This window comes from Myxocyprinus asiaticus, chromosome 7 (genome assembly GCF_019703515.2).
Source record: "Myxocyprinus asiaticus isolate MX2 ecotype Aquarium Trade chromosome 7, UBuf_Myxa_2, whole genome shotgun sequence".
NCBI classification, from domain to species: Eukaryota; Metazoa; Chordata; class Actinopteri; order Cypriniformes; family Catostomidae; genus Myxocyprinus; species Myxocyprinus asiaticus.
In genome coordinates, this window is record NC_059350.1 from 31,772,581 (window position 1) to 31,785,113 (window position 12,533).

The 12,533-nt window shown below is 51.9% G+C and overlaps 1 protein-coding gene across 3 annotated transcripts in view; it reads right to left on the reverse strand.

The window, feature by feature from the left end:
* The window catches only part of LOC127444264 (slit homolog 2 protein-like), a 199,330-nt gene that overhangs the window by 31,084 nt on the left and 155,713 nt on the right, over positions 1-12,533 (reverse strand). For all 3 annotated transcript variants that reach the window (XM_051703541.1, XM_051703540.1, XM_051703539.1), the window contains one exon: positions 8,457-8,596. In XM_051703541.1, coding sequence (XP_051559501.1) covers positions 8,457-8,596 — 140 coding nt within the window. The remainder of the gene's footprint in view (positions 1-8,456; positions 8,597-12,533) is intronic.

A 12,533-nucleotide genomic window follows, 5' to 3' on the forward strand; every position in this document is an offset into this window, starting at 1 on the left:
GTATTCTACTGGCAAATGTTCAGTATCTGGACAACAAGCTCTGCGAGCTGAGAGCACGGATCTCTTTCCAACGAGAGATGAGGGACTGCTGCATTATCTGCCTTACAGAAACTTGGATGTCTGCGGAGATTCCAGACTCAGCCATTGAACCCGCGGGGTTCACCGTGCACCGAGCGGACAGAGCGAAAGACCTCTCAGGTAAAAGCAGAGGTGGTGGTGTATGTTTTATGATCAACAAATCCTGGTGTGATCAGAGGAACGTACATTCTATCAAGTCTTTCTGCTCTCCTGATCTGGAATTTCTCATGCTTCTGTGTCGACCATTCTGGCTACCGAGGGAACTCATAGCAGTCATTATAACTGCGGTGAACATCCCGCCACAAGCCAACACAGACCAGGCACTCAAGGAACTGTAATGGGATAATAAGCAAGCAGGAAACCGCACACCCTGAGGCCGCGGACTTTAACAAAGCCAATCTCAAATCAGTCGCACCAAAATACCACCAACACATTAGTTTTAACACACGAGGAGACCGGGTTTTGGACCATTGCTACTCTCCCTTCCGGGATGGCTACAAATCAATACGGATCTACCCGAACCAGAAACCTTGGATTAATAGTGATGTTCCCGTGGCACTTGATGCGCGGACCTCCGCTTTTAATTCCGGGAATGCGGAGGAGCATAAACAAGCCAGTTATGCCCTCCTAAAAACTATTAGAACAGCAAAACGTCAGTACAGGAACAAGATTGAAGGACAGTTTAACACCACCAATTCTAGAAGCATGTGGCAGGGAATTAACATCATCACGGATTTTAAAGGGAATAAAAACTCCGCCATGAACACTGCTGCCTCTCTCCCGGATGAGCTAAATACTTTTTATGCTCGTTTCGAGGAAAATAACACCGCCCTCGCGGAGAGAGCTCTCGCGGCCGAAGCTACAGAGGTTAGTTCACTCTCCGTCTCTGTAGCAGATGTAACCCGATCCTTCCGACAGGTGAATATCTGCAAAGCCGCGGGTCCAGACGGCATTCCGGGCCGTGCCATCAGAGCATGTGCGAACCAACTGGCTGGTGTTTTTACGGACATTTTCAACGTTTCCCTCTCTTTGTCTGTAGTTCCCACATGCTTTAAAACGTCCACCATTGTGCCTGTACCAAAGCAATCCAAAATCACTTGCTTAAATGACTGGCGTCCTGTTGCTCTGACCCCCATCATCAGCAAATGCTTTGAGAGACTAATCAGAGATTACATCTGCTCTGTGCTGCCTCCATCACTGGACCCATTGCAGTTTGCTTACCGCAACAACCGCTCCACTGATGATGCCATTGCATCACAATACACACTGCTCTCTCCCACCTGGAAAAAAAGAACACATATATGAGAATGTTGTTTGTAGACTACAGCTCAGCATTCAACACCATAGTGCCCTCCAAGCTTGATGAGAAACTCCGGGCTCTTGGCTTAAACAGCTCACTGTGCAGCTGGATCCTGGACTTCCTGTCAAGCAGATGCCAGGTGGTTAGAATAGGCAGCAACATCTCCTCATCACTGACCCTCAACACTGGAGCCCCACAGGGCTGTGTTCTCAGCCCACTCCTGTATTCCCTGTACACACATGACTGTGTGGCAACACACAGCTCCAATGCCATCATTAAGTTTGCTGATGATACGACGGTGGTAGGTCTGATCACTGACAATGATGAAACAGCCTACAGAGAGGAGATGCACACTCTGACACACTGGTGTCAGGAGCACAACCTCTCCCTCAACGTCAGTAAGACAAAGGAGCTTGTGGTGGACTTCAGAAGAAAAGACAGAGAACACAGCCCCATCACCATCAATGGAGCACCAGTGGAGAGAGTCAGCAGCTTCAAGTTCCTGGGTGTCCACATCACTGAGGCCGTTGTGAAGAAGGCTCATCAGCGCCTCTTCTTCCTGAGACGGCTGAGGAAGTTTGGAATGAACCGCCACATCCTCACACGGTTCTACACCAGCACTGTAGAGAGCATCTTGAATGGCTGCATCTCTGCCTGGTATGGCAATAGCACTGCCCACAACCGCAAAGTCCTGCAAAGGGTGGTGCGAACTGCCAGACACATCATCGGAGGTGAGCTTCCCTCACTCCAGGACATATATACCAGGCGGTGTGTGAAAAAAGTTCGGAGGATCATCAGAGACTCCAGCCACCCGAGCCATGGGATGTTCTCACTGCTACCATCAGGCAGGCAGTATCGCAGCATCAGGACCCGCACCACCCGACTACTTGACAGCTCCTTCCCCCAAGTAATCAGACTTTTGAACTCTTGATCTCTCACGATCAAAATACATCAGCACTGCACTTTATTACTCTTATTACTCTTATATCTCACAAAGGACTGTCATAAATTATATTCTCTCTTAACAACACACTGGCAACTTACTATCAACCAACAGCCTGAATGTCAATACAGTACAATACAACCTACTGTATATTTTATATATACTATATATACTATTTTCATTGTATAATGTGTATTCTATATTGTGTGTATTGTATACTGTACATTGTATGTTATTATTTGTATATTGTGTTATGTGTAATTAAGTGTATATTAGATTTTAAATTGTGTTGTGTAAATCGTCATGGTTACTTGTGTAATCTCCGTTCCCTGATGGAGGGAACGAGACGTTGTGTCGATGTAGTGACACTAGGAGTCACTCTTGGGAGCCCAAAACACCTCTGGTCTTTGATAAAAGGCCAATGAAAATTGGCGAGTGGTATTTGCATGCCACTTCCCCGGACATACGGGTATAAAAGGAGCTGGTATACAACCACTCATTCAGGTTTTATACTGAGGAGCCGATATAAGGTCCAGCCATTTCAGCGGGTAGTTCAGCGTTGTGGCAGGAGTGACACATCATCTCGTTCCCTCCATCAGGGAACGGAGGTTACACAAGTAACCAAGACGTTCCCTATCTGTCACTCACTCAACGTTGGTGTCGATGTAGTGACACGTTGTGTCGATGTAGTGACCCAACATAGTTATGAGTGTCGAACGGCCCTTTTGGGGACAAGTCGACTACCCAAAAGATAGAGACAGGCTTAACCCAGTCGTGGCCTCTTTTCCCCTTCTTTTTTTCCACTCCCTAAAAAAGAAGGGGGATTATCCGACTGGGCCGCCAGGTCTAGTCGGGGGGTGTCCCTCCCAAGGGGAAGACACAGCGGAGACAACACCTCGCCCAAAGAGAGGGGGGGATATTTAAGTGGAAAAATACGTCACATGGTCTTTCCAACCATGTGGAGAGTCTTCAAGGTAGATCCTGCCCAATGGGGGAGAAGTTACTACAAACATGGAGACTGGGGCAGAGGGGCTCTGCCCAAGGAAGACACAGTTTTCCAACAGGGAAACGAATTAGCGGAAGACATATAATCGCATGGGGTTAGCCTTATAGGGAACCGCCACATGCGGAGCACCTACCCCAGAACAGGGCTCTTAGTTAGCGCGTGTACTGGGCCGGCAGCGAATCTCTCCGAAAACTCGACTGCCACAGGGCTCGGAGGAAGTCAACCAGGGAACAAAGTTTGTGAACACTACTGGGAATTAATGGCACACGTCTTCAGCTCCAAGGGAGGTGGAAAGTGCTATGTGCAAGCGATACACCCGGCCAGCTATCCTGGGCTTATCCGCTTGTGTTACGTGCCACTACCTGGGATGAAACCGGTTCCACCCGGAGGTTGTAGAACCTTGTACAGGTGTTGGGTGTTGCCCAGCCCGCTGCTCTGCAAATGTCTGTTAGAGAGGCACACCTGGCCAGGGCCCAGGGAGCTGCTACACCCCTGGTAGAATGGGCTCGTAGCCCTACCGGGGGCGGCATGTCCTGGGCAACATATGCCATAGTTATGGCATCAATGAGCCAGTGGGCGATCCTCTGCTTGGAGACAGCACTTACTTTCTGCTGTGCACCAAAGCAGACAAAAGCTGCTCAGAGATTCTAAAGTTCTGTGTGCGATCCAAATAGATGCGTAAAGCACGCACCAGACACAGCAATGACAGGGCTGGGTCTGCATCCTCCTGGGGCAGCACTTGCAGGTTCACCACCTGGTCCCTAAAGGGGTGGTGGGAACCTTGGGCACATAGCCCGGTCAGAGTCTCAGGATCACCCTGGAGTAACCCGGACTGAACTCCAGGCATGTTTCGCTGACAGAGAACGCTTGCAGGTCACCTACCCTCTTGATGGAAGTGAGCGCATTCAGAAGGGCAGTCTTCAAGAAGAGTGCCTTAAGCTCGGCTGACTGCAAAGGCTCAAAGGGGGCTCTCTGTAGATCCTGAAGAACTACAGAGAGGTCCAATGAGGGAACGAGGCACGGTCTGGAGGGATTCAGCCTCCTGGCGCCTCTTAGGAACCTGATGACCAGGTCGTGCTTCCCTAAGGACTTACCGTCGACTGCGTCGTGGTGTGCTGCTATGGCGGCAATGTACATCTTCAAGGTGGAAGGGGACAGCCTCCCTTCCAACCTCTCCTGCAGGAAGGAAAGCACTGATCTGACTGCGCATCTCTGGGGGTCTTCCCGACAGGAAGAACACCACTTAGCGAACAGACGCCACTTAAAGGCATACAGGCACCTCGTAGAGGGGGCCCTAGCCTGAGTGATCGTGTCTACCACTGCTTAGGTCTTCCGCGTCCCGTCCAGGGGCCAGACATGGAGATTCCAGAGGTCTGGGCGCGGGTGCCAGATGGTGCCCCGTCCCTGAGAAAGAAGATCCTTCCTCAGGGGAATTCGCCGGGGGGGCTGTCGTGAGGAGCGTGAGGTCCGAGAACCACGCCTGGGCGGGCCAGTAGGGTGCTACCAGGACGACACAGGGTCTGTGCAAGTAGGCTCACTGGGGGAAAACGCATATTTGCGCATGCCAGGGGGCCAGCTGTGTGCCAGCACGTTTATGCCGAGGGGGTCTTGGTCAGGGCGTACCAGAGCGGGCAGTGGGGAGGATTCTTGGGAGGCACACAGGTGCACCTGTGCCTGTCGAATCGACTCCAAGTCAGCTGGACTAACCTGTCGTGACAGCGTGTCCGCTATAGTGTTGAGGTTGCCCAGGATGTGAGTGGCTTGCAGCGACTTAAAGTAATGCTGACTCCAGAGGAGGAGACGGCGGGCAAGTTGTGACATACAATGAGAGCGCTGACCGCCTTGGCGGTTGACATATTCTACCGTTGTCTTGCTGTCTGTCTGAACTAACACGTGCTTGCCCTGGATCAACGGCCGAAACCTCCGCAGGGCAAGCAGAATTGCCAACAACTTGAGGCAGTTGATGTGCCAATGCAGTCGGGAGGAGCTTGCTCTTTTCCCAGTTGACCCGAAGCCCTAGTCGGCTGAGGTGTGAGAGCACCAGGTCCCTGTGTGCGCACAACATGTCTCGAGAATGAGCTTGGATCAGCCAGTCATCGAGATAGTTGAGAATGCGAATGCCTACCTCCCTTAACGGGGCAAGGGCAGCCTCTGCGACCTTCATAAAGTTGTGAGGAGACAGGGACAGGCCGAAAGGGAGAACTTCGTCCTGACTCTCGGACGCAAACTGCAGGAAGGGTCTGTGTCGAGGAAGGATCGAGACATGGAAGTACAATAAACATTAAAAAACATAAAACATAAAAAAGCATCCCTCAGGTCTACCGCCGCGAACCAATCTTGATGCCGGATGCTCGCCAGAATGCGTTTTTGCGTCAGCATTTTGAACGGGAGTCTGTGTAAAGCCTAGTTCAGTACTCACAGGTCTAAGATTGGCCACAACCCACCGCCTTTTTTCAGTATGATGAAGTAGGGGCTGAAAGACCCCTTCTTCATCTCGGCTGGAGGGACAGGTTCTATCGTGCCCTTCCGTAGGAGGGTAGCGATCTCCACACAAGGTAGCAGCATTTTCGTCCTTCACCAAGGTGAAGTGGACACCGCTGAACCTGGGCGGACGCCCGGCAAAGTGAATTGCGTAGCCGAGTTGGACGGTCCGGACCAGCCCTCGTGACGGATTGGAAAGCGCAAGCCATGCATCCAAGTTCCGTGCAAGGGGGACCAAAGGGACAAAGTCATCGGACGTACCAGCAGGTGGGGCCTCGCGGCGGGGCAGAGCTCAAGGTGCCACACCACATCGTGGCCGTGCTGAGTCTAAGGACATCGAAGCACTTACCTGGCTCCTTGAGACCACCCCCGGAACAGCCTGGGACGGGGGAGGAAGAGGCCTGTCCTCGTGACCCGTGGAGACTGTCACATCGGGGGCAGATTTGTGCCACAGCTGGGCGCTCAGGGGCGGGAGACCGCCGCTGGAGCGCCAAACCTGCCAAATAGAGTGGTGGACGGTGGTCGTGATGACGGCCGGTGGACTCATCCGGAAGCCCGATCGGGGCAGACGAGCGTGCTGGGGAAAGGGAGGTCCGCGGGGGGATACCCTGCGGAGGCTGTCCCATTGGGGTCCCCAAATCGCCCCCAGTGCTAGCCGCGCTGGCCTCATACCCATGGGTAAAAGGACCGTGGCGGGGAGCCTCTGGGGTGGCTTGCTTTCTTACGAAGGCAAGCCGTGACTGCAACGTTGCCATGGACATGTCCTCGCAATGAGAACATGACCATCCACGAATGCTGTCTCCACCTGAGCAGTGCCCAGACACGAAAGACAGTGATCGTGACCATCAGAAGGCGAGAGATAACGAGCGCAACCAGGAATAACACACAATCGGAAAAGCATCTTTAGAAAGACGCGTCTTTAAAAAGACGTTCCGTGTGTGCCGCTCTTTTAGAAAAATATACTCTTTTAGAGAAATATACTCTTTTATTTCTGCCGAAGCGCCCAGGGGCATTCTCTGCAGTGCACCAGTGCAGAGGGGGGAGAAGCCGCTGAAATGCGCCGTCAGATCCAGCAGAGGTGAATGAACAGTCGTTGGCTCCGAAGAGAAAATCTCAATGAGTGGTTGCATACCAGCTCCTTTTATACCCATATGTCCGGGGGAGTGGCATGCAAATACCACTCGCCAATTTTCATTGGCCTTTTATCAAAGACCAGAGGTGTTTCGGGCTCCCAAGAGTGACCCTTAGTGTCACTACATCGACACAACGTCGAGTGAGTGACAGATAGGGAACTGATGTTTACTGTAAATTGGTATATGTCTCATCACTGTCACGACTACTATGTTGCTTGGAACTGCACCCAAGAATTTCACACACTATTGCACTTGTGTATATGGTTGTGTGACAATAAAAGTGATTTGATTTGATTTGATTTGATTTGATATCAATATATTTACATTTTTATGAAAGACACATTTTGTTCAGGTCATTTGTTCAGCGTAACCCTGAGAAAACTCTTGATATTCTTGACTCAAAGATTCATATTTATTTTCAGTGGCGGACTGGCCATTGGGAGAACCGGGACATTTTCCGGTGGGCCGGCCGCGAAATGGGGCCGCATGGGCCGCCGCGTTATGCAGAACATGCCACAAAAATGGGGCCACAATATGCGGAAGGGGGCAGCGATATGCAGAAAAGGACAGCAATCCCACCCCGCTCAACAACTTTTGGGCCAGTTTCTATGTAAAATCCTGGGCCGAATTTTCCCCTGTTTATTTTTAAATATTTTTTACCTTGAAAAACATGTTTGAAATTTTTTAGTTGCATACACTCATGTATTCAAGGTGCAAGGAAAGTAATGCACTACCTTGGTGGTCACACCACATGACATTTTAAAAGTCATAAAATCAATTGTAAAACAAATCAACAAATGTTTATAAAACTTTTGTAAACCAACACGAATTCAAAGATTACAACCTTGTTTGTCAATAACCCATCAATAATTATACCTTTTGCTTTGCGTCCATAAATATACAAAGGTCTATATATATATATATCAAATATTTTGGGGTTGAATATCCAGCAAAAATAACTATATTGTTATACCATTAATAAAAAATACAGTCATACCACCCCTGCCTAAAGCCTAGAACTGCCCCATCCCATTAAACCAGTAGGTATGTGTTTGTGCATGCATGGTAGTCTGTGATTTTTCATCTTTAAAAGAGAAAGCAGGGCAAGATGTCAAAATACCAGTGCCCTGAAGAACAGCAGTACATGTTGCTCTAATGTCCCAGCAAGGAAAACATCAATGTGTGTGTAAGTGTGTGTTTCAGATGATATATTGTCAAGCAAGCACAGACACACTAGCAACAAACAGCGAAGGAGAGAGACACACAATCAGAGGATGAACTGAAAGAGAGTGTAAACTAACCTTTCTCCACCTCATTATTATTAGCAGCTAGTAGAAAGTGAAACAAGCAGCGAGAGAGAGGCAGAAAAACAAAGAAATACAGAGGACACGTTTGACAGGTTAGCTCAAGCAGCACATTTGCATGTTAGCATCAGACAGTTAAACACAAGCACAAAGAGCACAGAGCACTTAGAGTGTGCGTGCTTATGTGTGTGGGTGTGTCCGTGTGTGTTACCTGTGTATTCAGGTGAGCAGAGGCAGGTGTAGTTGTTGATCCCATCCACACAGGTAGAGTTATTCTCACAGTCATTATCTTCACAGTCATCAATATTTATCTCACATTCATCTCCTTCAAATCCATCTGGACACACACACCTGACAACACACACACAGCAGTAACATTAGCCTTGTACTACAAACGTTTAATTAAATTAGACAAACACTATGAGTAGTATTCTTTTTGCTGAACTTATTCTTGAGTAGTGGGACAAAACAGGCTACAGAACTGAAAGAATCAAAGTTTATCCATCAAACAATTGTTTTGGATTAATCTGTTAAACATGTTCAGACCTACGTCACCAAATGGGTGTTCCCTGTCTGTCACTCACGCGATGTTGTGTTGATGTAGTGACACTAGGGGTTCAATCTTAAGAGCCCCAATCACCTTTGCTTAAAATAGAAAAGGCCAAAGGTTCGCTTTCTCGATGGGCCCATCTCCCAAGGGGGGCTTTTTGGCGACACTGTTGAGGAATTCGCCCATCAGTTCTCGACGGTGAGGAAGCAGACGGAGGCGATCAAACATATCTTGCCGCGGCGCGACTTGGCTGCCTTCAGACCTCCAAAGTCCCGCACCCCATCTGCTTCTTGCCAGGACAGTCCTCCTGCGGCACTGGCCCCGGCTCCCGCACCATCGGAGCCCATACGCCGGTCCATGAGAAGAAGATTCTCCCACAGAAAGATGGCTCCACCTGCCCATCAGCCTGCCCCCAAGAACCCCGGACGGGCTTTGAGGCGGCCCTGACATGGGCGACCCAGGGATGAGGCGACTGACTCTGACCAGTCTGGCCTGGGGGAACTTACCAGCCCCATCATTGCCCCTGGGCCAGCACGTGTTGAGTATGAAATCGCCGGGTGCCCTCTGCGCCTCGACACCCATATGGTCAATGAAAGAGCAGTTTCCTCAATCCCTGGGTCAGCGCGCTCGCGACGGCCAATCGCTGGAAGTCTTTCCGGTCAACCAGTCAGACGCGAATACCTCGCGTGCCCTTGTTCTCCATCGAGAGATGACCGGCGAACAGGTATGTATGCTGGTCTCTGGGGCCGCTTGCCCACCCCAGCCACCGGCCACCGTTGCGGGTTTGCAGAGCAGTACGTCCCCCCTGAATTGTCTTTCCGGTGGGGCACCTGCTCTGCCTTGCTGCGAACCACCCTCCCCGGGCGCGATAAATCCAGTCGTCCCCTTGGTGACGCTGGCGCGGAGCCTGGAGGCCTGGTTAGCGCTCTCCAGCCCCTTGCAGTGGCTCATCAGGACGATTCATCTCGGTTACGCGATCCAGTTCGCCAGACGCCCGCCCAGGTTCAGTGGCATCCTCTCCACTTCTGTGCGGGGTGAGGGGGGCAAGAACCTGTCCCCTTATCCAAGTCACACAATGGCCTTTACAGCCCTTATTTTATGGTGCCCAAGAGCTGGGGGGGGGGTCGTGCCCAACTTTGGACCTGCATGCCTTACACAGGCTTCCATTCAGGATGTTAACGCAGAAGCACATCCTGGCGTCAGTACGACATCAGGATTGGTTCGCGGCCATCGACCTGAAGGATACGTACTTTCAGGTATCAATCCTTTCTCGACACAGACCCTTTCTTCAGTTTGCCTGATCCTCCCCTTCAGCCTGTCCCTGTCCCCTCGTGTCTTTACCAAGGTCGCAGAGGCTGCCCTGGCCCCACTAAGGGAGAAGGGCATACGCATTCTCAATTACCTCGACGACTGGCTAATTCCAGCTCACTCACGAGATCTACTGTGTGTGCACAGGGACCTTGTGCTTCAGCACCTAGACCGACTAGGGTTTCAGGTCAACTGGGAGAAGAGCAAGCTCTCCCCTGCGCAGAGAACCTCTTTTCTTGGTATGGAGTTGGACTCGGTCACTCTCATGGCACGTCTTACGACCGAGCATGCACAGTCAGTGCTGACCTGCCTGAAAAGCTTCAGGCAGAAGGTAGCGGCGCCAGTGAAACAATTTCAGAGGCTCCTGGGGCATATGGCATCCTCGGCGGCAGTTCTCCCCCTCGGGTTGATGCATATAAGACCGCTTCAGCACTGGGTACAGACTCGAGTTCCGAGGTGGGCATGGCGCCACGGCACCAAGCATGTGACTATTACGCCACAGTGCCATCAGACTTTCAGTCCTTGGTCGGACCTGGCATTTCTACGGGCGGTTGTTCCCTTAGAGTAGGTCTCAAGGTGCGTCAGACGCCTCGAACTTGGGCTGGGGTGCCGTGTGCAATGGGCAAGCAGTATCAGGGCTCTGGACAGGGTCCAGAAGGCACATCCCGACTCCAAAAGCACATCAACTGATTAGAGTTTCTGGCAGTATTGCTGGCCCTGCGGAGGCATCAGCCGTTGATTCAGGGCAAGCATGTGTTGGTCAGGACCAACAACACAGCGACCGTGGCGTACATAAACCGCCAAGGCAGCGTACGCTCACGTCGCATGTCGCAACTCGCCCGCAGCCTCTTCCTTTAGAGTCAGCAGATGTTGAAGCCTCTGCGAGCCACTCACCTTCCCGGTCGTCCTCAACCATGCAGCGGACGTGCTCTCATGGCAGGTAACGCTCCGTGGGGAGTGGAGACTCCACCTCCACATAGTCCAGCTGATTTGGGAGAGATTCGGGGAGGCGCAGGTAGACCTGTTCGCCTCCCGAGAGTCCTCTCACTGCCCTCTTTGGTACTCCCTGTCCGAGGCTCCCCTCGGCATGGATGCCTTGGTGCACAGCTGGCCTCGGGGGCTAAGCAAGTATGCGTTTCCTCCAGTGAGCCTCATTGCTCAGACTCTGTGCAAAGTCAGGGAGGATGGGCAGCAAGTCCTGTTCGTTGGGCCGTACTGGCCCAACCGGACTTGGTTCTCAGATCTAATGCTCCCGGCAGTAGCCCCTCCCTGGCGCATTCCCCTGAGGCAGGACCTTCTCACTCAGGGGCAGGGCATGCTCCGGCACCCACGGCCAGACCTCTGGAACCTCCACGTCTGGCTCCTGGATGGGACGTGGAAGACCTAGTGGACCTTCTGCCAGCGGTGGTAAATATGATCACTCAGGCCAGAGCCCCCTCTATGAAGTGCCTGTATGCCTTGAAGTGGTGTCTCTTCGTGAACTGGTGTTCTTCCCGTGGGGAAGACCCACAGAGGTGCTCGGTCGGGTCTGTGCTGTCTTTCCTTCAGGAAGGGCTGGAGAGACGGCTGTCTCCCTCTATCCTGAAGGTGTACATGGCTGCTATAGCAGCGTATCATGATACACTGGTTGGGATACCCTCACGACAGCACGACCTGATCACCAGGTTCCTCAAAGGTGCGAGGAGGTTGAATCCTCCTAGACCACGCATGATTCCCTCTTGGGATCTCTCTGTGGTCCTACCTGCCCTACAGAGAGCCCCCTTTGAGCCCCTGGAGCAGGCCGAGCTCAGCACTTTGTCACCGAAGATGGCCCTCCTGGTGACGCTCACTTCATCAAGAGGGTGGGGGACCTACAGGTGCTCTCTGTCATCAGTGAATGCCCAGAGTTCGGGCCAGCACACTTTCACGTGATCTTGAGACCCCAGCCTGGTTATGTGCCCAAAGTTCCCACCACTCCCTTTCGGGACCAGGTGGTGAACCTGCAAGCGCTCCCTTCAGAGGAGGAAGACCCGGCCTTGTCGTTGCTATGTCCAGTTCATGCCCCGCACATCTATCTGGACCGCACACAGAGCTTCAGATGCTCGGAGCAACTCTTTGTCTGCTTTGGAGGGCAGCAGAAGGGGACAGCTGTCTCCAAACAGAGGTTGGCCCATTGGATTGTGGATGCCATTTCATTGGCTTACCAGTCACAAGACCTGCCGTGCCCTTTGGGAGTCTGGGCACACTCCACTAGAGGTGTTGCGTCCTCCTGAGAACTGGCAAGGGGGTCTCTCTAGCAGACATATGCAGTGCTGTGGGTTGGGCTTCACCCAATAATTTTGCAAGGTTTTACAACCTACGCATAGAACCAGTTTCGTCCCGAGTGTTACGGGGTAACAGCAGGTAGGCCGGGCAGCCGGTTGGGTGTACCGCTTGCATTTATGCCTTTCC